The 25094-nt window shown below is 41.4% G+C and overlaps 1 protein-coding gene across 7 annotated transcripts in view; it reads left to right on the forward strand.

Moving 5' to 3' along the window:
* The first annotated feature begins 7469 nt into the window (after positions 1-7469).
* Positions 7470-25094, forward strand: part of PPP4R1 (protein phosphatase 4 regulatory subunit 1) — a 69968-nt gene continuing 52343 nt past the window's right edge. For 4 of the 7 annotated variants that reach the window (XR_013961513.1, XM_080685935.1, XM_080685939.1 and 1 more), the window contains exons 1-2: positions 7950-8053; positions 8254-8298. Coding sequence is in view for 4 of the 7 variants with exons in the window: in XM_080685935.1 (XP_080542061.1) it covers positions 8047-8053; positions 8254-8298 (52 nt within the window). In the remaining 3 variants the exon portion in view is untranslated. Of the gene's footprint in view, positions 7532-7883; positions 8054-8253; positions 8299-8623; positions 8665-25094 lie in introns of those variants that run through there. The other 3 variants (XM_080685937.1, XM_080685940.1, XM_080685938.1) reach the window with 3 other exon arrangements.

The raw sequence follows: 25094 nt of genomic DNA on the forward strand, positions 1-25094 counted from the left end.
TGTTCCATACTCTGTAGTCACTACACATGTTACTTTCCTATCTTTTTTTTTTTTTTTTTTTTTGCCTTACTGAGCTTTTATTTATTTATTTATTTTTAAAAATTTAATAAATCTTTATTGTTCAGATTATTACAATTGTTTCTCCTTTTTCCCCCCATAGCTCCCCTCCACCCAGTTCCCACCCCACCCTCTGTCCTTACCTCCCCCCCACTGTCCTCATCCATAGGTGTACAATTTTTGTCCAGTCTCTTCCCGCACCCCCCACACTCCTTTCCCCCTGAGAATTATCAATCCACTCCCTTCCTATGCCCCTGATTCTATTATATTCACCAGTTTATTCTGTTCATCAGATTTTTTATTTACTTGATTTTTAGATTCACTTGTTGATAGATATGTATTTGTTGTTCATAATTTTTATCTTTACTTTTTTCTTCTTCTTCCTCTTCTTAAAGAATATCTTTCAGTATTTCATATAATACTGGTTTGATGGTGATGAACTCCTTTAGCTTTTTCTTATCTGTGAAGCTCTTTATCTGACCTCCAATTCTGAATGATAGCTTTGCTGGGTAGAGTAATCTTGGTTGTAGGTTCTTGCTGTTCATCACTTTGAATATTTCTTGCCACTCCCATCTGGCCTGCATAGTTTCTGTTGAGAAATCAGCTGACAGTCGTATGGGTGCTCCCTTGTAGGTGATTAACTGTTTTTCTCCTGCTGCTTTTAATATTCTCTCTTTGTCTTTTGCTCTTGGCATTTTAATTATGATGTGTCTTGGTGTGGTCCTCTTTGGATTCCTTTTGTTTGGGGTTCTGTGCGCTTCCTGGACTTGTAAGTCTATTTCTTTCATCAGGTGGGGGAAGTTTTCTGAAATTATTTCTTCCAATAGGTTTTCAGTATCTTGCTCTCTCTCTTCTTCTGGCACCCCCATAATTCTGATGTTGGCACACTTGAAGTTGTCCCAGAGGCTTCTTACACTATCTTCCAATTTTTGGATTCTTTTTTCATTTTGCTTTCCCAGTTGAGTGTTTTTTGCTTCTTTGTATTTCAAATCTTTGACTTGATTCTTGCGTTCCTTTAGTCTGCTGTTGGATCTCTGTATAATATTTTTTATTTCAGTCAGTGTATGCTTAATTTCTAGTTGGTCCTTTTTCATATCCTCGAGGGTCTTGTTGAATTTATCGGCCTTTTCTAGGAAATTCTTGGAAAACCTTATAACTGTGGTTTTGAACTCTATATCCAGTCGTTTGTTTTCCTCCATTTTTTTTTGTTTGTGATGTTTCTTTGTCTCCGCATTTTCGTTGCTTCCCTGAGTTGGTAGGGTGGCTTTGTTTGCTAGGTTTCTTATATGGACCAGTGGGTCGGCCTCCCAGTGACCTGAGGTGGACACTCTTGGTGCACCCCTTTGTGGACTGTTTGTACAGCCTTGTTGTAGTTAAGCCTTGATTGTTGTTGGTGTCACTGGAAGGAATTGACCTCCAGGCCAATTGGCTGTGAGGACCCGCTGTGACTATAATGGAAGAACTGCTGCGCTGGAGACATGCTTATGAGGCAGGACTTGCTTCAGTGGGGCTTTGGTGTTCACTGAGTCTGCCTCTTGAATGTGTCACTTAGGGATGTGAGTAGTTGAAATCTGGTGTTGTCTCACACTGACCACTAGATACACTAGCTTCTGGATCTCCAATGGGGTGCAGGTCAGCTACTGTCTGAGGCCACCCAACAGGAGCTACGGCGAGAACTACAGTTTTCTCCTCTTTGCTTGGGGTTTGGAGGTTTTGGAGCTGTCTGACCAGAGATGCAGTTTGTTAGGTTAAGCTTCGATAGGGCAGGACATTTATATGCAAAAGCCGCTGTGTGGAGCTTGGGTGGGTTTGTAGATTGTGCGGGGCGGGGTCTCAGGGAGTCAGTAGGCTAGGGCGTGGCAAACAGCGATGGCTGCCAGTCAGCCGTCTCTGCATCTCCGCGTTTCCAAGTCCCCGCATCTCGCGCCCCAGCGCAGTAAACAATGTTTGCTGGGTGCACCTCTGCTAGAAAGTCACCCTCACTTTCTGACCCGATGGCAGACAGTCCAGCTTCTCCCCGTAGGAGTTTGGGTCCCCAGCGTCTCCCCAGAAACTGGAGTTCAGAGTAATCGGGAGCTTGTCTCCCTTCGGGTTGAAAAAAGCAGCGCACCCAGTCACCCGCTGCCAGCCCAATTCGCGCGCCTCCGTACCTCAGCTTTTCAGCCCTTGTGCACGTCTCAATGCTCTTTTCTCTTTCCTTCTAATTGTAGAACTTACACTCAGCCAGCTTTCCCGGGGTTCTGGGTGATGTCCGTTTTGTCTTTTAGTTGTAGTTTTGAAATTGTTGTGCGAGGCAGTTTAGGTGTTTACCTATGCTGCCATCTTGGCTTCTCCCCTACTTTCCTTTCTTCACCTCCACCTTAGATCTGACCCAATAAACTTCCCATTTAACATCTCTCGTTGGCTATCTCTCTCACAGGCCTATCAGTTTTAACATATCCAGCAATGAACTCTTGTTCTATTATACCTCTTCTTGCCCTCCCCTAGCCCTTTTCTCCTCAATAAGTAACACCTCAATAAGAAACACCCAATAGCTCAAGAGAAAAACATGAGAGTAATTTATTTTGTGTATGTGGTTTTGATTATTTTCTTCCTTGTTTTTTTTTAATATTTAAAAAATTTTCAATTATAGTCAACATTCAATATTATATTAGTTCCAGGTGTACAGCATGGTGGTTAGACTTTGACATAACTCACAAAGTTATGTGAGTCTAGTATCCCCCTGACACAATATATAGTCATTACAATATTATTGATTATATTCCCTATGCTGTACTTTATATCCCCATAACTATTTTGTAACTACCAACTGGTACTTCTTTATCCCTTTACTTTTTCCCCCATCCTCCAGACCCTCCTCCCACCTGGAAACCATCAGTTCTCTGTATCTGAGTTTGTTTCTATTTTGTTTATTATGCTTTTTAGATTCCACATGTAAGTAAAATCACGTTATTTGTCTCTCTGCCTGACTTATTTCACTTAATACCTCTATGTCCATCCATATTATTGCAAATGGTAACACAGAAGGATGAAATTAGATACACAGGAAGATGAAATTAGAATAGAAGTGATTTCTTCTTAGTCATAGAACCATAGGGCAGCATTAGTATGAAAGGACCTTAAAATCAAGGCATCGTTTAATCACCAAGTTTATCTGCGTTTGAATGTGTGGTTTGCCTATGTTTTTTTCCTGGATCAACTTGACTCATCCATTCAGATTCAGAATAATAAGCTTTTCCTCGGCACATACTCTGCACTCTGCCAACACTGGGATAGGCTCTTGCACATTGCTTTGAATGTGATTGCAACTAATGCTTTCTGCATTAAGATAAAGGTATAAAGAAAACCAACACTGCCATTGTAATCAATTTAATGCTCATTATTTTTACATCTTAATTTTTTAAGCAATTAAAATGTGTGGAACAAATTGTAGAGGATGCCTTACCTCCGCTGGAATAACTACAAAATTGCTCAGTGGAGAATCCTTTTGGCTCTGCTAATCTGGGGCACAGTGAAAAGCACTGAAGTAATTAACGTGGTATGGGGGTGGGTAAGAAACAGGGTTTATTTTCCTTTATACTCAGTTTACAGTGGTGGTCCTAACAGGATGCACTTTTCTGTCAGAAGCCTGTGCTAAGAACCTTGCAGCCTTGACTGATGGTGGGACAGAGCCTATGTTCTGTTGCATTCTATGGGCCACCTCCAACTCCTAAGATGAAAAAATTATTGCCTGAACAGGGATAACTCTGGGTGGGGCTCAGTTCTGTAGCTATTTTTTCTTCTTTCCTTCCTTTTTTCTTTTTCTAGGATGGTATCTTTAGCTGATGTGAATACAGAAATCCAGTGTCTTTGGAAAACAAACCAAACTGAAAGCTCTACCAAAGGCTATGATTTCATATTTTGGAATGTCATCTTTTTAAAAAATATATTTTTTTATTGATTTCAGAGAGGAAGGGAGAGGGAGAGAGAGATAGGAACATCAATGATGAGAGAGAATCATTGATTGGCTGCCTTCTGCATGCCCCTACTGGGGATCGAGCAGGCAACCTGGGCATGTACCCTTGATGGGAATCAAACCTGGGACCCTTCAGTCCGCAGGTCGACACTCTATCCACTGAGCCAAACTAGCTAGGGCTTGGAATGTCATCTTGACATGAAGCTTTAAAAGGGGCTAGAAAACGCATAGGAAGACAAGATAAGACAAATTTCACACAAATATTTCCCTTTATAAAATATATCAAAATATATATATAGGAGGGTTCAAGTAAGAGATTGGCAATACATTAAAAATAAAAAAACCCTCTATGTGTTCTTTTTACTTGGGAATGACACTCTGTGAGGGACATCCATCAACTTGTCTCAAAAACTAAATAAAAAAACAAGGTGAATGAAATGTTTTGTTTTTTAAAAAAAATATGTTTTTATTGATTTCAGAGAGAGGAAGGGAGAGGGAGAGAGAGAGAGAAACATAGAAACATCAATGATGAGAATCATTAATGGGCTGCCTCCTGCATGCCCCCTACTGGGGATCAAGCCCACACCCTGGACATGTGCCCTGAATTGAACCATGACCTCCTAGTTCATGGGTCGACCACCGAGTCACACCAGCTAGGCTGAAAGGTTAAAAATTTGTTTAAAAAGCATTTTTATCGAATTTCTTCATTTTCAGATTGATTCATTTTTATTACTCAAAACAATAATTGATATTCTTCCTTTATGTACTTTCAGGTTCAGGAATGATCATTCTGAAGAAAAAAGTAAATGGTTCCATTATCAATATAAACATTAATAAATGGGGTAGCATCAAGCAATGCCAGGTAGGTTTTGTTTATTATCAATATTTTCCCCATGACATTTATTATGTTTGTGTTTGAAGAACCAAATTAGTTAATTTTCAAGTTTTCTTGGCTACTAATGAGAGTTTTCACTACCATTTGGAAGAGGACTTATTCTGAAAAATTCAGGCCTTAATAGACACAGATTTGGATAATACTTTTAAAAAAGTTTACTTGCGACACTCCCTCTATTTCCAGGGACAGAGCAGGTTAAGAATTCAGACATTGTGTTGTGTTCTGACCACTACACACAGCTTCTGGTATACACGGGCTAAGACTGTAAGTGAAATTGGAGTAAGGGTACATAGAATAATGATTGCTATTGTTTAAATATAATTTTCATAAGGAGGAAAGAGTACATTTAATAAAATACTGGTTTAAAAACCATTGATCTTATTTTGAGGAAGGAGTAGAGAATGAGAGAAAATTAAATGTAAAAAATATGTACTTGTGCTGAACCACTGAAATGTCTAAAAACCATGCTGACTAAAGGAACCTACTGAGGCATATAATGGAGGTAAGATGATACCCAAATGCATAGCTTTTAAACAATACAGGCAAAGTTATACAGGCCCTTCTCCTTTGCTGCCTTCCCAGAGAACACTGAGATAAAATTTACTGAGGTCTAGCTACCACAGACAGTCATTATGTACCCCAGGCTAGCATTTGGTACACAACCTCTATTTATCATGATCACTGAAAATTATACTGAGTAGATCATCCAGATAGTTTTGTCTTTGGATGTCCAGTAGCTGAAGAATAGTTGGCACTCGGTAAATTCTGTGTTGTTTAGAGATTACCATTTAGAGTAAAGGGCCAAATCCTATTTCCCCCTCCTTCCACCCAGAATTGCTAAAGTGGTAGGTGTCAACAAGACAAGTATCACAGCAAAACTGTCACAGATTGAATCAATTGAGACCCGTTTCTGTCGATAGTTTGTGAATTTCTAATCAGGGGTCCTCAAACTTTTTAAACAGGGGGCCAGTTCACTGTCCCTCAGACCGTTGGAGGGCTGGACTATAGTTAAAAAAAAAAAAACTATGAACAAATTCCTATGCGCACTGCGGGCCCGGGACGAGTCGGCTGCTAAGCAGGACAGGCAGCGGCACCCGGCGGGCCGGATAAATGTCCTCGGCGGGCCGCATGTGGCCCGCGGGCCGTAGTTTGAGGACCACTGTCATCATTTTGAGAGTTGGTGTCAGCAGAATTCATGTAATGGCATTTTTCAAGGGAAGGAGAGAAATAGATGACAGTTTTTAGCCTTTAGTTTTAATCCTACATAATAAAGCCTAATATGCTAAGTATTTGGTCGTCTGTTCAACCAATCAAAGTGTAATATGCTAATGAAATGCTAAGGTTGCTCAACCGCTTGCTATGACGGGCACTGACCACCAAGGGTCAGACGCTCCAACCAGTAGGTTAGCTTGCTGCTGGGATCCAGCCGATTGGGACTGAGCAAGATGGGTCGGACATGCCCTGGAGCCCTCCCAAGGTCCCTCCCCAGCTGGCCAACCTCCTGCATCCCTCCCTGGCCCTGATCATGCACTGGTGAGGTCCCACTGCCTGGCCTTGTGCCCTCTCACAATCTGGGACCCCTCAGGGGATGTTGGAGAGCTGGTTTCAGCCTGATTCGCGCAGGCCAGGCCAAGACACCCCACTGGTGCACAAATTCATGCACTGGGCCTCTAGTTATTCTATATTTGACAAAATTAGACATACACCTGGAATTATAGATTGTATTCCAATCTTTACTACTCTTAGAAATTTAATATTTACTATACAAAGTGTTCCATATCTGAGAGGGAAGTTTTGGGAATAGCTATATAGAACCCATTTTATTACACGGAATTATGAACTTCAGGAGATCTGATTCTTTAGACTGATCCTTCATTGGTTAAAGCCACAATGCAGAAAGGAACAAGCTGATTAACTATTTAGAATTCCCTCTCCTGCTCGAGACCAGACCCCCAAAGTGGTATTAATTAAACAAGTCCTTGTTTTGTTCTGCACATCAAGAGATTACCATATTGGAGGCCTTGAGTAGAACTGGAGGTAGAGATAGGATAGTGTGAAATGGAATCAGAAAACCTAGGTTTAGCTCTCACTGTGTATCTGGGAGCTTGAGCTAACCAATCACACACATGTGAAAAGGGGAATGATAAAATCTGTTACAGAATTCAGGTGAGCACCTACTACTTTAACGGGAAAAAATAATCATAGGCACCGTTCATGGAGCACCTCCAACATATCCAGTACTGTGCTAGGTTCCTTGCATTCTTCTTTAATTCCGATAATCCCAAGAGGCAGTTATCATCCTTCATTTTACCAATGGGCCACCCACCTACTAAGTAACTGGCAGAATGAAGATCTGAACCCAGACCTGCCGCTTGCTGGAGGGTTTCCGCTTTGTCAGTTCACGATTAGCCGGGCACAGGGTAATCACCTGCGTCTAAGACTGAAACGCGCGGGCGGGCAAGCCGGCTGATCAAGGCTGCCTCGGTCCCTCCGAGACCAGGCGCCCGAGCTCAGGGCTTTGTTACCAGCCGCTTCCCACGGGCCGGGGCGCGCGGGGGGGCGGCGCTTCCTCCGCCCGGAGGGTGGGACCCTCGGCCTCCGCCAGGCCTCGGATCGCCGCCGACGTACGTGCAACCTGGGGAGGGGGCGCGGGGCAGCGAACGCCCGCCCGCGGAGAAGGGCTGCGGCCGACGAGGCGGTGACCCAATAAAGCGGGTCGGACCGCGGGGGGCCCTGCCCGGCTCCGGCCACCAGCCGCAGGGTCCCGGGCCGGCGGCAGCTCCGTCCGCTGCTCGGCGTGAGGGCGCCTCCGGCCGAGGGTGTGAGCGCGCGCCGCCGGGCCGGGCCGGGAGCGAGGGAGGCGGGAGGAGGAAGCGCCGGCCGCCCCGGTGCCGCCCGTAGCGGACGGGCGAGGCGGGGCGAGGCCCAGGGCCCGCGGCGCCCGCCCACCCCCGGCGTCCGGGAGCCGCTCCGCCCGCGGCCCAGTCCCGGGCCCTCGGCCCGCCCCGCGCGCGCGCCCCCGCCGGCCCGTCCCTCCTCCTCGCCGCCCCTCCCGCGCGCGTCCACCGGCTCCCCGGCTCGCGCCGCTCCATGTAGCCCCGGATCCCCGGGAGACCGAGGAGGAGGGGGCGACCACAAGATGGCGGGTACGTGGCCCCCAGTTCTCCGGGCGGCGCGGCGGCGGCGGCGCCTCCCCGCGTCCGCCCGTCCGCCGCCGCCCCATGTGGGACCGAGGCTGGCGCGGGGTCCCGGCGCGGGAAGGCGCCGCGGGGCCGGAGGGCGGGTGGCCGGGAGGCGCGCCGGGTCGCGGGGCGCTAACTGGGCCTTTCTTTTCTCCCCGGCGCAGACCTCTCGCTGCTCCAGGAGGACCTGCAGGAGGACGCGGACGGATGTGAGTGCGCCCGCCCGCTGTCGCTGTCGCTGTCGCCGGCGGCCCGCGGGGAGCGGCCGGGAGGAAGGGCGGGCGGCGGCGGCCTGGGCCCAGCCCGGCCCGGCCCGGCCCGGCCCGGCGGGGGTACGGGCTCGGCGAGGCGTGGCCCTGGGCCGGCCGGGGTCGCGGTTTGAGGGAGCATTGCGCTTCCTGGAGGACACGGGGCGCCCCTCTGCCGCTGGGGGAGAGAGGTGCCCCGTGGAGCACTTCAGCTTGGGCTCTGCCCCAGCGCCCACCCCGCTCACATCTCTTGTGGGCTCAGGAACGCCCGGCGGTCCGTTTTGGAAGAAGAAACTAGTAGGCAGAAATTTGAAATAGGAATTTGGGGTGTGTTTTTCTCCTTTGAGTGCCTTCCGGGGGCGCCCCTCCCCTCGGCCCTCCTGAGGAAGGAAGAGGCTATAATGAAGGAGGTGTTTTTTCTTCGAGTTGCTCGCGGGGTTCAGGGCGGGCAGCCTGGTCCCGCTCAGCCCCCCTAGCTGGTTGTATGGAGGTGGCTTACCTGTGATTTCACTTCAGTGCCTAAGTTCCCGCATTGCTCCATGTCCATGTTCCTTGCGGATTAGAAGGCGGTTAGAAGGTCGTGTGGCCTTGGCAGGAATGACTGTTTAGAGGGTGAATTTCTTTGATGCATATGTTCACACATTACCCAGTCCTTAAATATTACATTTCCAGCTTTTCTTTGAGATTTGAAGTTTTGAAGGAATTGATTCCTTTGTTTAAGAAAAAAACTTTGACATTGTTTCCAGAATAGTGCCAGAAAGGAATTGTTCATTTCATATGTGCTCTTCTAGCATCCGAAGGTAATTTGGAATGTGTTCTGAGTTGAAATGATAACCGTGGTAGAATTTCTGATGTATTGAGAGGAAAGCCCGCCAGATGCTGAGATTTACTTTGATTAATGCCTATACTAGTAATTCAGAGATGGCTACAGTGTGAAATTGATCTTTTAAATACTGTGTAATTAATCCTTAGTATTGTCTATTATAGTTTTCCTTGCACAAATTAGGCTTAATTTTTAAATTCCTGGGGTTTTTTTGAGTGAATTAAGGGGAATTCGCTATTTAGAAGGATTCTATAAGAAGAGTGATTATTTTTAAAGTAACTGAACCATATTCAAACTTACCTTTGCTAAGTATGGATTTGTTTTTGGTCTTTTTTATTTTTTCTTAAGTAAAAAGGTCTTAAAGGGAGCAGTCCTCATATAGTAGACTGTTTTTATATTTCATTCAATGTTTTACCTTAGTCCACTAATCTGCCTATGAGTGAGTTTAAAATGTTATTTAAGGCAGCTGTTGATTTCTTGCAAAGTTAGGTTTAGAGAGGTGCTTCTGGTTGTTGTCTCCATACAGGGGCTTCTCATTATTGTATTTTGCTTCAAGACTTTGTAAATAGAAGATATATTCATTCAGCAGGTATTTAGGAATGTCTGGAGCAAGAACTTGTGCATATTAATTTATTTTCATTTATGTGCCATCTACTCTTACAGGATGAGCTGCAGTATCACTTCTGTCTTGTCTGACCCTAGGGAACATAGTCTAGAGGGGAAAGCATACCTGTGAAGAACTCAACAATGATTTATTCATGAGCCTCAAGACTTCTGCTCGGTCCTGAGGATATAGCTGTGCAAAGGATGGTCACAATCCATTGCCCTCTAGTGGTTTATAAGCAGTTTTAATGTAAGTGTGATAGTGAAGGCATCGTAGCACAGTAGTCAATAGACAAGATGCTAGAGCCAGACTGTGTTGTTCCAATCTTGGCATTGTCATTTTGGACAGACTCCTGTAACTCAGCCTGTCTATGCCTAAGATTTGTTATTTGTAAATAGCCTATAAATATTACATACCTTTTTGAGTTGTTCAGTGCCTTATGGAAATTAATACATGTAAAGCGCTTAGAATAGTACCTCGTAGCCCCGGCCAAGTGGCTCAGTTGGTTGGAGTGTTGTCCCGAGTACTGAAAGGTTGTGGGTTCAATTCCCAGTCAGGGCACATACTCAGGTTTCAGCTTCGATCTCCGAATGGGAGGCAACCAATCCATGTTTTTCCTTCACATTGATGCTTGATGTTTCTCTCTCCCTTCCTTTCTCTCTAATAATAATAATAATAATAACAACAACAGTACTGGTAAATAGTGACTATTGTATGTTATGAATAAAGTATAAGGAAGCTTAAAAGAGAGCAGAAAAGAAAATACTGATGTTGAGTATTACACTGTAGAATATATATTTATAAATGCTTTTAATGCTTACAGTTAACTTTTTAAAGGTTCTGTTAGTTCCCAGTGTGTTTTAATTTAGGATAAAATGCTAGACATTTGACGGCACAAATAGTTTATTTGCATATGTATAATTTCATTGAAGACTTTATTAGAATAATTGTTTCTTTTTCTCAGTTGTTAGTTTTTATAGATGATACTATCATGGCCAGGAAAACTTTCCCTTACCCCTTTATTTTTTCTGGCTAGTCGAATAAGTCAAACAATATACATCAGATTAACAGGAGAAAATCAAATTTTTTACATGTGCATTTTTTCATAAGCATAAAAATTCCAAAGACAATGAGGCGAAATGGGGTATAGATGTCATTTTGGACAAAGGTGAAAGGGGTAAGGGCAACTCATAGGTAGCTGAGAAAGTAGCAAATACATTCTTGTTATGCTACTCAGAAACAACAGGACAGAGGGAAATCTAGGGAACAGATTTTTTCATGGATCCTTTCTGTCAACCACACTTAATTTATATGTGCTAAAGTGAATATGCTAAAGTGCTAACCCTAAAGTTCCCTTTCTGAAGCAGGTTTTTCCATCTGAATCCCTTTGAGAAGAAAAGGGGGAGGTTATAAAACAAACACACAAAAAAACCACTTCCTGAGTTAGTTGGGCTTTAATTGTTTGCAGCTCAAAATAATCTTTATGCCAGGGTGACACATCGCAGGGAGAGCTCCCTACCCTGACAATACCTTTATCCAGAATATTCAGAAACAAGGGATCTTTGAACATATGGCCAGTTGAAGAACCATTTGCCTTCTATTGTGAATGGAGAAAGAAGGAGAGAAATTTGCCCATGGTGCCTAGATCGAGGGCAAGATGTTTGGTAAGGGAATGCAAAAGCTTGTCACTTCCTGGAGAATGTGGAGAAGGTAGAGAACCAGAGAAGTCAGCAAGGATGGAGCTTGGGCTCCCCTTACAACTAGGCTCTGTCTTATGAGCCCACTTTCTGTCTCAGGCAAGACTGGTATGAAGGCCGACCTCAGGGTAGCTGTGTACCAGGTCCTGCCACTTCATCCAAGCTAAGTCTGAGTTGGCCTTGAAGATGGGAAGGAATTATTTTCTAGCCCAGCTCTACAATCCTTGATTGTTTTTCCTAAATGCAGAACCACTAGACTAAGGCAGAAGAGAGGATAAGTACCATTGTACTGGTAATCTGCAGCTGTGGAGACCAGGAGAGGACCTAGGTAGGGTCTGTAACTTGAGAAGGGGTGAATTGCCAGACCTTGGTAAGAGTCTCAAGTCTTTTGTTCTGATTTGTTTAATTTTAAGCCCTAAAGTCTATGTATAGAGTCAGTAGAAAAGTGGGTGGAATGCATAAAAGGGTTAGTCCAGTGGTCGGCAAACTGCATGAGCCGTGGTTTGCCGCTCTGTTGACTAATGAGTTTGCCGACCACTGAGTTAGTCAAAGACTGCCTTGACTGATACCCCAAGGGAGGAAAAGAAACAAAGTTCTAGTATGTAAAAAATGGTGCATTAAGGGGGAGAGATCAACCAAAGGACTTGTAGGCATGCATATAAGCCTAACCAGTGGTCACGGACAACAGGGGTGGGGGCATGCGTGGGGAGGGGTTTGGGATGGGAATGGAGGGATGAGGACAAATATGTGATACCTTAATCAATAAAGAAATTAATTTAAAAAATTGTGCATTGTACAGGGTGGGACAAAAATAGGATTATAATTGTGAGTACATGAAACCCAGTTTATTTTTGTATTATTATGTATTATTTATTGTATTGTCCATATGAACAACTTTAAACCTATTTTTGCTCCACCCTGTTGTACATATAAAAATATCATAAAGGTAAGTAAATAAAACTTTAGGAAAATAATGCAATAAAAGTATGTTTTAGTTTAAAAGTAATACTTTCAGTACTGCACATGAAACATACTTTGAATTTCAAAATGAAAGCAAGCCAGTGATTCCATTTGAATAGGTGACTTCAGAGTTGGGTAGACCCTTTTTGTTCTTTGAATAATGAATGGGAGGCAATGCGAAATAACAGGTAGACTTTCAGAGAAAGATATTTTAAATTTCTTTTTTAAAGGGTAGATTATTGATTTTTAGAGAGAGGAAGGGAGAAGAGAGAAACATTGATTGGCAGTCTTCTGCATGCCCTGTACCATACCGGGGAATCAAGCCCAAAACCCAGGCATGTGCCCTGACCAGGAATGGGACCAGCAACCTTTCAGTGCACAGGACAACACCCAACTAACTGAGCAACACCAGCCAGGACAAGATATTTAAAATTTTTATTGTCAGTTTTCCAACAGTTGCTAGATTTCTAAAAGAGGTAAGATAGGCTTAAAATATAGAAAGATTTGCCCTGGCCAGGTTGCTCAGTTCATCAGAGCATCTTCCCAATACGCCAAGGTTACTGGCCGGTTTGATCCCTGGTCAGGGCACATAAAAGAATCAACCAAAGAATGCATAAATAAGTGGAACAACAAATCAGTGGGGGTTTTTTCCCCTCTTTCTCCCTTTCTCTCTCAAATCAATCAAAAACAGAAATTTTAAAAAGAGATACAGTAAGATTTGATAAGTTAATGCTTATAAAAATAAATTTATTAAAGGAGTTTGATTAAAATTTACATTTTTAAGAAAAGAATATATTGAAGATATTTTAAAAGAATGATATAATACTTAATAGTTTCTAGTGGCTTTCATAAACAAACTATTCATAGCAGCCCTGTGATGTGTAGGCTGTGGTATTCTGATATTAATTAAATAAGTAAGTAAACTAATATGCAAAGGGACTAAACTATTTTCTTGGGGAAAATTCCTAAATACCAACCAGAATTTTAAGCTAGGCCTCCTGATTCTAAAATATTGTATTTTAAATATTGTCTCTTCTTAAATTGCCCAGTTTATAACATCGAGCAGCCCCAGTTTCTTACATAGGCAGTTTGTTTGAACCATGTTTAAAATACCCTTGAAGAGTAATCTAGTATGCTGCATGTGGTTTAATTTAGAGATAATTAGAATGGAAGTTGGATATAATATAGCTTATTTCATTTTTTATGTTAACTTTTCTTTCAGCTGTAACTAGCATGATGTTAAAGAGCTTTGGGAGCTATATTATGGAATATGCCATACCACAGAATTTTCCATATTTCTTTAAGCTTTGGAATCCTTTTACATGGATCACAACTAATTGGGTGTAACTGCCTATACTGCACTATAACTACTTTTAAAAACCTAAAACTAGTTTTGGTAAACTTCCTTAAATCCTTGCCACCTGGGGAAGTGCTGGAGCCAGGGAATCAGTCAGAAATCCTAGGACGGTGCCCTTGGAAGTCATGATATTTATAAATGTTGTTAAATGGGGATTTGGAAAAGTGAGTCATGGGACTTGGTAGCATGTTTTAATTGCTACCAACAAGACTGGACAGGAGAAATCTTTATTTAGATTGAAATACTTGATATCCTAGAAAAGATTGCTTAAAATGGTTTTAATGATACCCACATGTGTATAGAATTAGTTAATGATGCCTTGAGTAACAATTCCCCGTATAGACTTTTTTTAAAAAAAGAAGGAAAAAGCAGGGGAAACCCTTTGTAAAAATATACATGTTGGCTGCCTGGGATTGTAGCTGCACACAAAAAAACCCAACCCCATCTAAATACAGAAGTTTTTGTTTATTCTTCCTGCTTCTGAAAGATAAATACCTCTTATTAGATAAAGTTCATTCATCTGCTACATGATGTTTGATCACCGGTAGATTTTATTTCTGGTCCTTTTATCTCAGTTCGTCTTCTCATCAAAACGAAGAATTAATATTTATTAAACTATTATTCATTCTTACGTTTGCCTTATATTTTGGATTTTTTCTTCTTGATGGCAAACAATTTTTGCCATCAGCTACATTATGGGCAGTCCCTAAACTTAAATTAGGGTATTTTGCTGTTAGCTTGGATCTGAAAATAAACCTAATTTTAAAAAATTTTTATTGATTCATTTTAGAAAGAGAGAAAGGGTGGAAGAGAAAGAAAAACATCAATTTGTTTTACTTATTCATACATTCATTGGTTGATTGTGTGTGTTTTTTTAAATATGTTTTATTGATTTTTTAGAGAGGAAGGGAGAGGGAGAGAGAGAGAAACATCAATGAAAAAAAAAAAAAAAACAGAAACATCAGTGAAAGAGAAACATCGATCATCAATTGGGTGCCTCCTGCTTGGTTCCCCGTGGGCATGCGCCCAACCGGGAACTGAACCAGCGACCTCTTGGTGCATGGGACAACACTGAACGAACTGAGCCACACCGGCCAGGCCATTGGTTGATTCTTGTATGTGCCCTTACCAGGAATCAAACCCTCAACCTTAGCACATCAGGATGATTCTAATCAACTGAGCTACCTGACCAGAGCTGAAAAATAAACCTAATTTAATGTTTTAGGGAGAAGAGTGAGGTGGCACATCTATGGAATTTTGGCTAAGGAGGTTCAAAGGACTGCATTCCCTATAACTTCTAAGAAGCTATTTTTGTACAGATCTTTCTGGCCCATCACCAAGGATTCCCTTTCTCCAAAGCCATCCCCTGACTCTCCTAAGTCAAGTCTTGTGCTCCTTATCCCCTTAGATTTAGGAGCAGACTTGTTTTCTGGCCTAATTGATATCAGTTTGGTTGATATTTGAGCATTTATCATTCTGTAATTCTGAAATATGTTCCAGTAAAGTTTTGTGTAGGGGGAAAGAGCACTGGGCTTTATAAATCTTCAGACCTGGGTTCAGATTCTGACCCTTGCCACTTACTCACTGTGTAATCTTGAGCGAGTTGCTTTTCTCAGCTGTTTTCTGTCTTTAAAATGTTAATGGACTTCTGGATTGTTTCCAGTTTTGGTCTATTGAAAATAAAGCTGCTATGAGCATTCATGTACAAGTCTTTGTGTGAATATATATACTCATTCTCTTAGGAATATACTTAAGAGTGAATTGGCTGGTTATCTTTTTTTTTTTTAAGTCTTTATTGTTCAGATTATTACAATTGTTCCTCTTTTTTCTCTCCACAGCTCCCCTCCACCCAGTTCCCACCCCACCCCATGCCCTTACCCCCCCCCATTGTCCTCGTCCATAGGTGTTCGATTTTTGTCCAGTCTCTTCCCGCACCCCCACACCCTCTTCCCCCCGAGAATTGTCAGTCCACTCCCTTTCTATGCCCCTGATTCTATTATATTCACCAGTTTATTCTGTTCATCGTATTTTTTATTTACTCGATTTTTAGATTCACTTGTTGATAGATATGTATTTGTTGTCACTTTGTTGTTCATAATTTTTATCTTTACCTTTTTCTTCTTCTTCCTCTTCTTAAAAAATACCTTTCAGCATTTCATGTAATCCTGGTTTGGTGGTGATGAACTCCTTTAGCTTTTTCTTATCTGTGAAGCTCTTTATCTGACCTTCAATTCTGAATAATAGCTTTGCTGGGTAGAGTAATCTTGGTTGTAGGTTCTTGCTGTTCATCACTTTGAATATTTCTTGCCACTCCCTTCTGGCCTGCATAGTTTCTGCCGAGAAATCAGCTGACAATTGTATGGGTACTCCTTTGTAGGTAACTAACTGTTTTTCTCTTGCTGCTTTTAATATTCTCTCTTTGTCTTTTGCTCTTGGCATTTTAATTATGATGTGTCTTGGTGTGGTCCTCTTTGGATTCCTCTTGTTTGGGGTTCTGTGCGCTTCCTGGACTTGTAAGTCTATTTCTTTCACCAGGTGGGGGAAGTTTTCAGTCATTATTTCTTCAAATAGGTTTTCAGTATCTTGTCCTCTCTCTTCTTCTGGCACTCCCATAATTCGGATGTTTAGTGTTTGCTTAATTTCTAGTTGGTCCTTTTTATATCCTTGAGGGTCTCACTAAATATCTCGGAGGTTTCTAGAAGATTCTTGAGTAACCTTAGAACCGTGGTTTTGAACTCTATCCAGTCGTTTGCTTTCCTCCATTTCTTTCATTTGTGACATGTTTCTTTGTCTCTGCATTTTCGTTGCTTCCCTGTGTTGATAGAGTGGCTTTGGTGCTAGGTGTCCTCTAGGGCCCAGTGGCTCAGCCTCCCCAGTCACCTGAGGTGGACACTCTTGGTGCACCCCTTTGTGGGCTGTGTGCACAGTCTTGTTGTAGTTAAGCCTTGATTGCTATTGGTATCACTGGGCGGAATTGACCTCCAGACCAATTGGCTGTGAGGACCACTTATGTCTACAATGGAAGAACTGCTGTGCTGGAGACACCCTTATGAGGCAAGACTTGCTTCAGTGGGGCTTTGGTGCTCACTGAGTCTGCCCCCTGAGTGTGTCTCTTATGGATCTGAGGAGTTGTAATCTGCTGTGGTCTCACTTTCACCACTGGGTGCACTGGCTCTTGGATCTCCCAGGAGGTGCAAAGTCAACCATTGCCTGAGACCACCCAGCAGGAGCTACAGAGATATCTGCAGATTCCTCCTCTTAGTTTGGGATTTGGAAGTGCCCAGATGAGGCGCAGCTGTGAAGCAATGCAGGCTGCTGACGAGCCTTAGGCCTTCTTTAGGAAGCTCTTGGGTTCTTTGACCCAGCTGCAGTTTGTTAGGTTAGGTTGCAAAAGGCCAGGCACAGCTTGGGTGGGGTTGTAAATTGGGTGGGGCGTGGTCTCAGGGAATCACTGGGCTGTCCAAACAGCAATGGTTGCCTGTTGGCCCTGTCCGAATAGGTCCTTGGGTCTCTGTGTCCCGTGGCCCCCATATAGGAACAATGAACACTGAGACCACCTCTGAGAGAAAGCCTCCCTCGTGTTCCCACCAGATGCCAGACAGTCCAGTGTCTCCCCGTATGAGTCTGGGTCCCCAGAGTCTCGCCCAGAACTGGAGTTCAGAGCAGTCGGAAGTTTGTATCTCCCTCCCGAATGATCGGAAGTTTGTATCTCCCTCCCGAATGATCGGAAGTTTGTATCTCCCTCCCGAATGAAAAAGACCACAGCAAACCCAGTTGCCAGCCCGTGCTTTTCCACACCTCTGCACCTCCTACCACTCTGGATGTGCTTTTCTCTTTCCTTCTTGTTGTAGAACTTCCACCCAGCCAGCTTTCCCGTGGTTCTGCAAGATATCCGTTTTTTCTTTTAGTTGTAGTTTTGATGTGGTTGTGTGAGACAGCAAGTTCAGGTGTTTACCTATGCCGCCATCTTGGTTCCTCCGGCTGGTTATCTTTTTAAGAAACTGCAAACTTTTTCAAAGTAATTGTACCATGTTACCCTTGCACCAGCAAGGTTTAAGAGTCCGAAGTGCTCCACACCATTGTTAGCACTTGGTGTGAGCAGTCTTTATTTCAGCCATCCTGTTAACCATTTGTACGACATAAGCGTTTATAGACACAAGCGGCGGACCTTTATTAATTAAATTCAAAATATCATGGCAGTTAACTAGTCAAATGTGTAGTGGTTTTTCTTCTGTAGTTTGAATTTGCATTTCCTTATTGACTAATATTGCTCATCTTTTCATGTGTTCATTTACTATCTATATATATATCTTCTTTGGTGAAGTGTTTTGATCTTGTGCCCATTTTTCATTGGGTTAATTGTTTTCCTATTAAGTTTTGAGAGTTCTTTATATATTCCAGATACAAGTCTCCTCTTATGATTTGCAAATATTTTCCAGTCTGTGACTTGTCTTTTCATTGTCATGATTTGCAAATACTTTCCAGTCTGTGACTTGTCTTTTCTTTGCCATAAGTTTATTTCAAAAAGCAAAAGTTTTGAATTTGATATTCAACTTATTTTTTTTTACAGGTGCCCTTTATCAGATTGAGAAAGTTCCCTGAATTTACTGACAGCTTTCTTGAAATTAGGAATGGATGTTGGATTTTGTCATTGCTTCTTCTGCATCTATGATGTTTGTTTTATAAGTTTAAAATGAATTATGTTGACTTTTTAAAGTAGATACTGTGAATTTTTCAGTGGGAAATTTCAAATATACACAAAAGGTAATGAGTCAGCTTATACTCAGTATACCCACTACTTAGCTTTATCTTTCATCTATCCCTTTCTGTAACATCTGAACTTTTGGGGGAGTGAGGGAAGAGGTAGCTAGAGTACTCTAAATACATCCCAGGTGTTATTTTATTTTAACTATAAATATTTCAGAAAGGATATACTTGGAAGTGTGATGTTCCAGTCTATAAACATAAGGACTTCTAAGGTTGTGGTAAGGTGCGTTAATTTATGAACCTTTGATTTATGGTTTAAATGATTAAATTCTTTAGACATTTGCCTCGCTGGTTTTACTGTAGTAAAGCATATCTGTATAATTACTAAACCCACTTTCATTTTAATCATATTGATCACCAGATTAAGAGAAGCAAAATCTTGCTTATTTTTATCTTGTTAAAGCACATTTCACCCTTTTGGGTCAGCCTAATGCTAACAAAGGAATATTGGTAAACAAAAGTTTAATATTAGTTGGTTTGTTATATCATCTATAGAATTACATGAACTTTTAAAATTTGAGTTGTGCTACACCTTTGGTGAGCCAGTTATCTCAGAATTACTAACATGAAAGTTTAGGCCCAACATGTCACAGATATAAAGGTGAAATGTTGGCATAAGCTGGAGTATAACTCAGACCTTACAGGTTTTAATAGTCTTTTCCTAGGTACCATCTAACACAGCTCTGTAACTTGCTGCAAAAAGAAGATGGGAGACATATCTGGGTTTTTTGTTTGTTTGTTTTTTTATTGTTTAAATTACCATTTATTGCCCTGGCTGGTGTGGCTCAATTGGTTGAGTGTCATCCTGTGCACCAAAAGGTTGCCGATTCGATTCCTGGTGAGGGCACATGCCCAGGTTTCAGGCTCGGTCCCTAGTAGAGGATGTGCAGGAGGCAGCCAGTCTATGTTTTGCTCTCACTTGAATGTTTCTCTTTCTCCCTCTCTCTCTAAAAATCAATAAAAAATATTAAAAGTAATTATGTAAAAAATTACCACTGTATGTTGGACATTGTGCTATAACCTTACTTATAATATTCCCCTGAGACATTGGTCGGCAAATTGCGGCTCGCGAGCCACATGCGGCTCACGAGACGCGGTTTGCCGCTCTGTTGACTAATGAGTTTGCCGACCACTGACTTAGACTCTTGATTCCAATAATTACAGGTGGCTGTTGTTCCTTGTGATTAAGCCCCTATCAGATCCAGTGGTCGGCAAACTCATTAGTCAACAGAGCGGCAAACTGCGGCTAGCGAGCCGCATGTAGCTCGCAAGCCACAGTTTGCTGACCACTGCCCTGAGAGATATGTAGTCCCACAAGTTTACGGAAGTTGTACTTCATAAGCTTATCTAATAGTTCATTAACTTGAAAGTGGTAGGTTAAATTAAAACGTGACACAATATTTATTATTTTATTTACTTGTTTATTTATTACTGTGCTCTTATTGCCTTCCAATTTTGGCTTCCCTTAATTTACAATTTATTTGGGTCATTTAATCTCCTGAAGATTCTAGAGTATATAAAGGTAATAGCCTGCTCTTTAAGTATTTGGTGGGTAAAATACTTTTTATCCTCGGTAGCTCCTGTCTATTATGAGAATGTTAAAAGCAAAATATATTCTTCTCTTTGTTTTAAAGCACTCATGTATTAGGGAACCAGTCATTGGAGTAAAAATGGGTAAGAATGAACCAATGTCACCCCAGTAAATTCAATTTTTAAAAAAGGGGTAAGAACATTGATGTGATCTGATGGGTCTTTTATTGTTGTTAATCCTCACCTGAGGATATTTTTCCATTGATTTTTAGATAGAGTGGAAGGGAGTGGGAGAGAGAGAGACACATTGATTGGTTGCCTCCTGCACATGCCCTGACCAGGGCCAGGGATCGCGTTTACAACCAAGGTTTGTGCCCTTGGCCAGAATCGAACCTGGGACCCTTCAGTCCACAGACCAATGCTCTATCCACTGAGCCAAACTGGCCAAGGCTGATCTGATGAGTCTTGAACCTGTCACTAGGAATGACCTGAAGTAGTCACTCCAAAATCTTACTGCCTAATTTATATTTAAATTTATATCCTCCTTTGAATTTATATTCAAAGTCAGATTTGATAAAAATAATTTTTATACCTATAAAAGTAATTTAAAATTTATTAGCGTAGTTTTTGGTAGAAATAACTTCCAGACTTCATATAAATTTAAGACTTTATTGGGGGATGGTGGTAATTTGGACCTGGATTCGCTCAGATTTTATATTTGGATTACCTGTGGGGAAAAAAGAATTACTAACCAAAGTAATTGGGTTAATAGATTATAAGAAAAATGTTTACTCGCTAAAGGGAACAAGCAACACAGCTATAATGTATGGGAGATCCATGCATGCAAGTGCTTTGATAAGCTACATATTTCTCAGATTGTCAAATACTGTTTAGAAAGCATGATCTTCAGTGTAAGTTAACTTGTGTACATGTGATGAATGAATCTATGACCTTGGTAAAACTACTTAGGAAAGGAATATACACTTAGGAATAAAGGGCCTCAGACCCAGGGGTGGGCAAACTTTTTGACTCGAGGGCCACAATGGGTTCTTAAACTGGACCGGAGGGCCGGAACAAAAGCATGGATGGAGTGCTTGTGTGAACTAATATAAATTCAAAGTAAAGGAGCGGAGGGGAGAGCAAGAGAACCGGATAGAACAGCCAGATCCGGCCCGAGGGCCGTAGTTTGCCCACGGCTGGACTAGACTCAAGGAAACTAACAATCAAGGGTGAATTTGCAAAGGAGAGCAAGGAGATTCCAAAAGAGAAATTTAAAATTATTCTATGTGAATTCAGAGATTTTTCTTCTTAGTATTAGATCTCCATTTCCTTGACACTACTATTGTTCAACTCTTTTGGGTTATGTGGGCGGGCACTTAATAATTTCGGATTTACAGAACTTTAAAAACAGAAAAACATAAGAAAGGTTACATTTACCAGGGTGGGGAGGAAAATAAGGCTTCAATTTGAAAGAACATGAATAAATTTTAAAGGTAGATGGATCATGTGAATAGAGAATTAGTGTAGTGCATGTCAGTGACTTGAGACCAGAGTTAGTTCAAAAGATCTTTATCTCACTAGACAAGAAAGACAGAAAAAGTGGATTAATATGACATAGAGTCTGTTGTTGCTTATAATAGTCATCCTTAAAATTATATATGAATTCAAGCCTGACAAACTCTATTTGAATCTTTTAGTATCTTTAGAACAAGTGAACTCAGGTCTTAGGGAGTTCAGAATTAACTAGAATCACTATTGGTGCTACATTGGATTTAAGTAAAAATACAAGTGAATAATTCCTGTGTAAAGCATATAAATGCATTCTTATTGCACAACATTATGTAGCTAGTTTTGGAATTAAGGAAGTGATATGCTTACCAGATAAATGGAATAAAGTTTTGATAGACAATGTAAAAAAGAAAAAAGAAAGAAAGCATGATTTTGGTAGCTAATTGGAAAGAAGATAAATACACTGATACCTTATTTGTTTATGTGCATACTTTAGGGAAATGTTTTTTGAAATATTCATAGAGTGAACTTTAGCAAATTATTCTTGTTTAAATTAATTGTGAGATTCAACATGCTACAGGACAGTTTCATACTTACTAGTAAAAGTTTTATTGGAGAAATGCATGGATCATCTTTCTCCTTTGCTAGTGGGAGTAGGGTTCTTATGATATCTCGAGAAAAAGAATTTTCTGAGACTTGCACAGGAGTATGAGTGATTTTTATTTGGGTGGAATTACATCTCTTGGTTTCCAAAGTCCTATTTTCCTTAATCCAGTCCTGGAAGATGTGCAGCTGGGGATTCAGTAGAGCTAGAAGCAAAGCCAGAGTCCAGAGTTTCCATTCCATGGTGGAGCTGGGTCTGGTGTAGCATCAGTCTAGTTGTAGTCCATTCGTCAGTTGTGTGGAGGGTCCACATGGGTGTGAGCATGAGAGTCCTGCAACCAGGAGAGCAAGAGGCAAGGAGAGCCAAGAGCGAGAACTTAGTTTAGGAGATTAAATACCTTAAATCTGCCCACACTTGCAGTGGCCATGCCTACTCTGGCCAGTCACCTGTTCCCAGGTATGACTGACAGACAAGTACCATCCCTGTTTCACCCAGTCTTTACTGGGCATGCATCTAAACTGCAGCTTCTTGACAAAATTGTACAAGTGGCATCCCCATAATATTTGGCCTTCCCTTTACTCCTTTGCAGTTATTCATAACTAGGTTAAATTACACCAGTATCATTAGATCATTTGTAAGAATTTCGTAAACATTTAATATTTATATTTGTAGGGAAAGTTTCTGATAAACATATTTTCACAAAGTACAAATTGAAACTTGACATACCTGTTTGCTTAAGGCTATACGGTCCTTCAGATTTGTTTTTCTTTTTTTTGTGTGTGTTAATTTTTGTCCCTAAGCAGTGACTTAATTGCATTTCTGCTACATCATTAGACCAAGGGTTGGAAAATTTCTGAAAGGGCCAGATAGTAAATATTTTAGGTTTTGTGGGTCATGTGCTGTTTGTTGTACCTACTTAGATCTGCCATTGTAAGGTCAGAGTGTTACTGGAGAAACAAATTTCTCCATCGCTTGTGGGAGCAGGGTTCTTACAATATCTTTAGAAAGTGAATTTTCTAATATACACAGGGTAGAAGGAATGGTTTTTATTGACGTGGTGTTACATTCCTCAGGCTGTAAAGTCCCATGCCCCTTAAGCCAGTCCCGAAAAAGGTACAGCTGGGGTTCCAGGAGAGCCAAAAGCAAGGCCGGTGTCCAGAGCTTCTGTTCTTGTTGCAGCCGGGCCCAGTTTGGCATCAGGCTAATTGAATTCCATTGGTGTACTGTGTGGAGCCCACATGGCCCACACACTGTGTGTGACCCCTGCAACAGGAGTCAGGTGCAAACAGCAAGAGAGCGAGCCAAGAGCCTCGAGAGCAAACTTCCTTTGTTCGGAAGTTTATTCAGATTTCATGCCCTTTCATTGGCAAGCCTCTTCTGGCCACTGACTTGCTTCCAGGAGTGACTGACAGACAAGCACCTTTCCATGTCACTAAGACCTTACCGGGCATGGGTCTGTTGTCCAGTCCCTTCCCCCATATATCAATGGGGAACAGACGTGGAGAGTGTTAAATTAGCAAAGCTGTATAAATGGCATGCCTATATTACCTAGTCTTCCCTTTACTCCTTTCCTGTTAAATAATAGCCAAGTTATTACAAAGGTATCAAAAGCAGTCGTAGACAATACATAAATGAATGAGCATAGCTGTCTTCCAATAAACTTTATTTACAAAAACAGACGGGCCAGTTTAACCTGTTGAACACAGGTTGCTGATCTTGCACTATACTGTGGTAAGTTCAAGGTCTATAACATTTTTATTCTTTAGCCATCACAGTGTCCAGCACACAGTAGGCCTTTACAGCATACTTGCTGGGTGAGATGAATCTTAATTTTTCTGGCCACACTAAATAAGGACATAAACCTAACTGGCAGTCAAATAATGAAATAATTTCTTTTAAACTAAACTGTTACTTTGAAAACTTTCAGCCCTACACAAAACATTCAGCCCTACACAAAACATTCAGCCATTGTTAGCATTTTGCCAATTTTCTCTATTTTTCTCTATAATAATTTATACACACACAATGTAATGTATACATTTTTCTGAATCTTTTTTTTAAATTGATTTCAGAGAGGAAGGGAGAGAGAGAGAGAGAGAAACATCAATGATGAGAGAGACTCATTGATCAGCTGCCTCCTGCACGCTCCCCACAAGGGATCAAGCCCACAACCCAGACATGTGCCCTTGACCAGAATCGAACCTGGGAACCTTCACTCCACAGGCTGATACTCTATCCCCTGAGCCAAACTAGCTAGGGCCATTTTTCTGAATCTTAACTTCTTCATTGCACCTTTTGAGAATAAATGGTAGAGATTTTGATCTTTTAGCCTGTATCTCTTAAGAGTAAAGCCACTCTCTCACAATCACCAATGAAATGCAGAAAAGATACAATTAAATTATGTAATATGTAGTCCGTTTTCAAATGTGAGCAGTTGTCCAAAAATGTTCTTTATAGCCACTGTCTTGCCAATCCAGGCTTCTGCATTGCATTTAGTTGTCATGTCCTTTTAATTTAGAACAATTTTTAGCCTTAATCTTTCATGATAATGATTTTTTTTTTTTGATAATGATATTTTTGAAGAGTCCGTTTGTTTTTTGTTTTAGGGGATGGGGGTAGGAATATTGTGTAAATAATACTATGAGTTTATCAGTGCTCCCTCAAGATGCACCTGATATCTCTTGTTCATTATTGGTAATCTTAACCACTTGGTTAAGGTGATGTCTTCTAAATATCTCCACTTAAAGATTCTGTGTTTTCCTTTTGTAATTAGTAAGGGAAATAAATAATTTGACACTGGGGAAATAGCTCATTCCTAAACAAACTTCTATCCAGTAGTGTTAGAATGTTTTATGGCTGGCATTCTGCTTTATAGAAGATCTTGCCCTCCCTCTCTATTCATTGAT

The sequence above is a fragment of the Plecotus auritus genome (genome assembly GCF_963455305.1).
Source record: "Plecotus auritus genome assembly, chromosome: 8".
Taxonomy (NCBI): Eukaryota; Metazoa; Chordata; class Mammalia; order Chiroptera; family Vespertilionidae; genus Plecotus; species Plecotus auritus.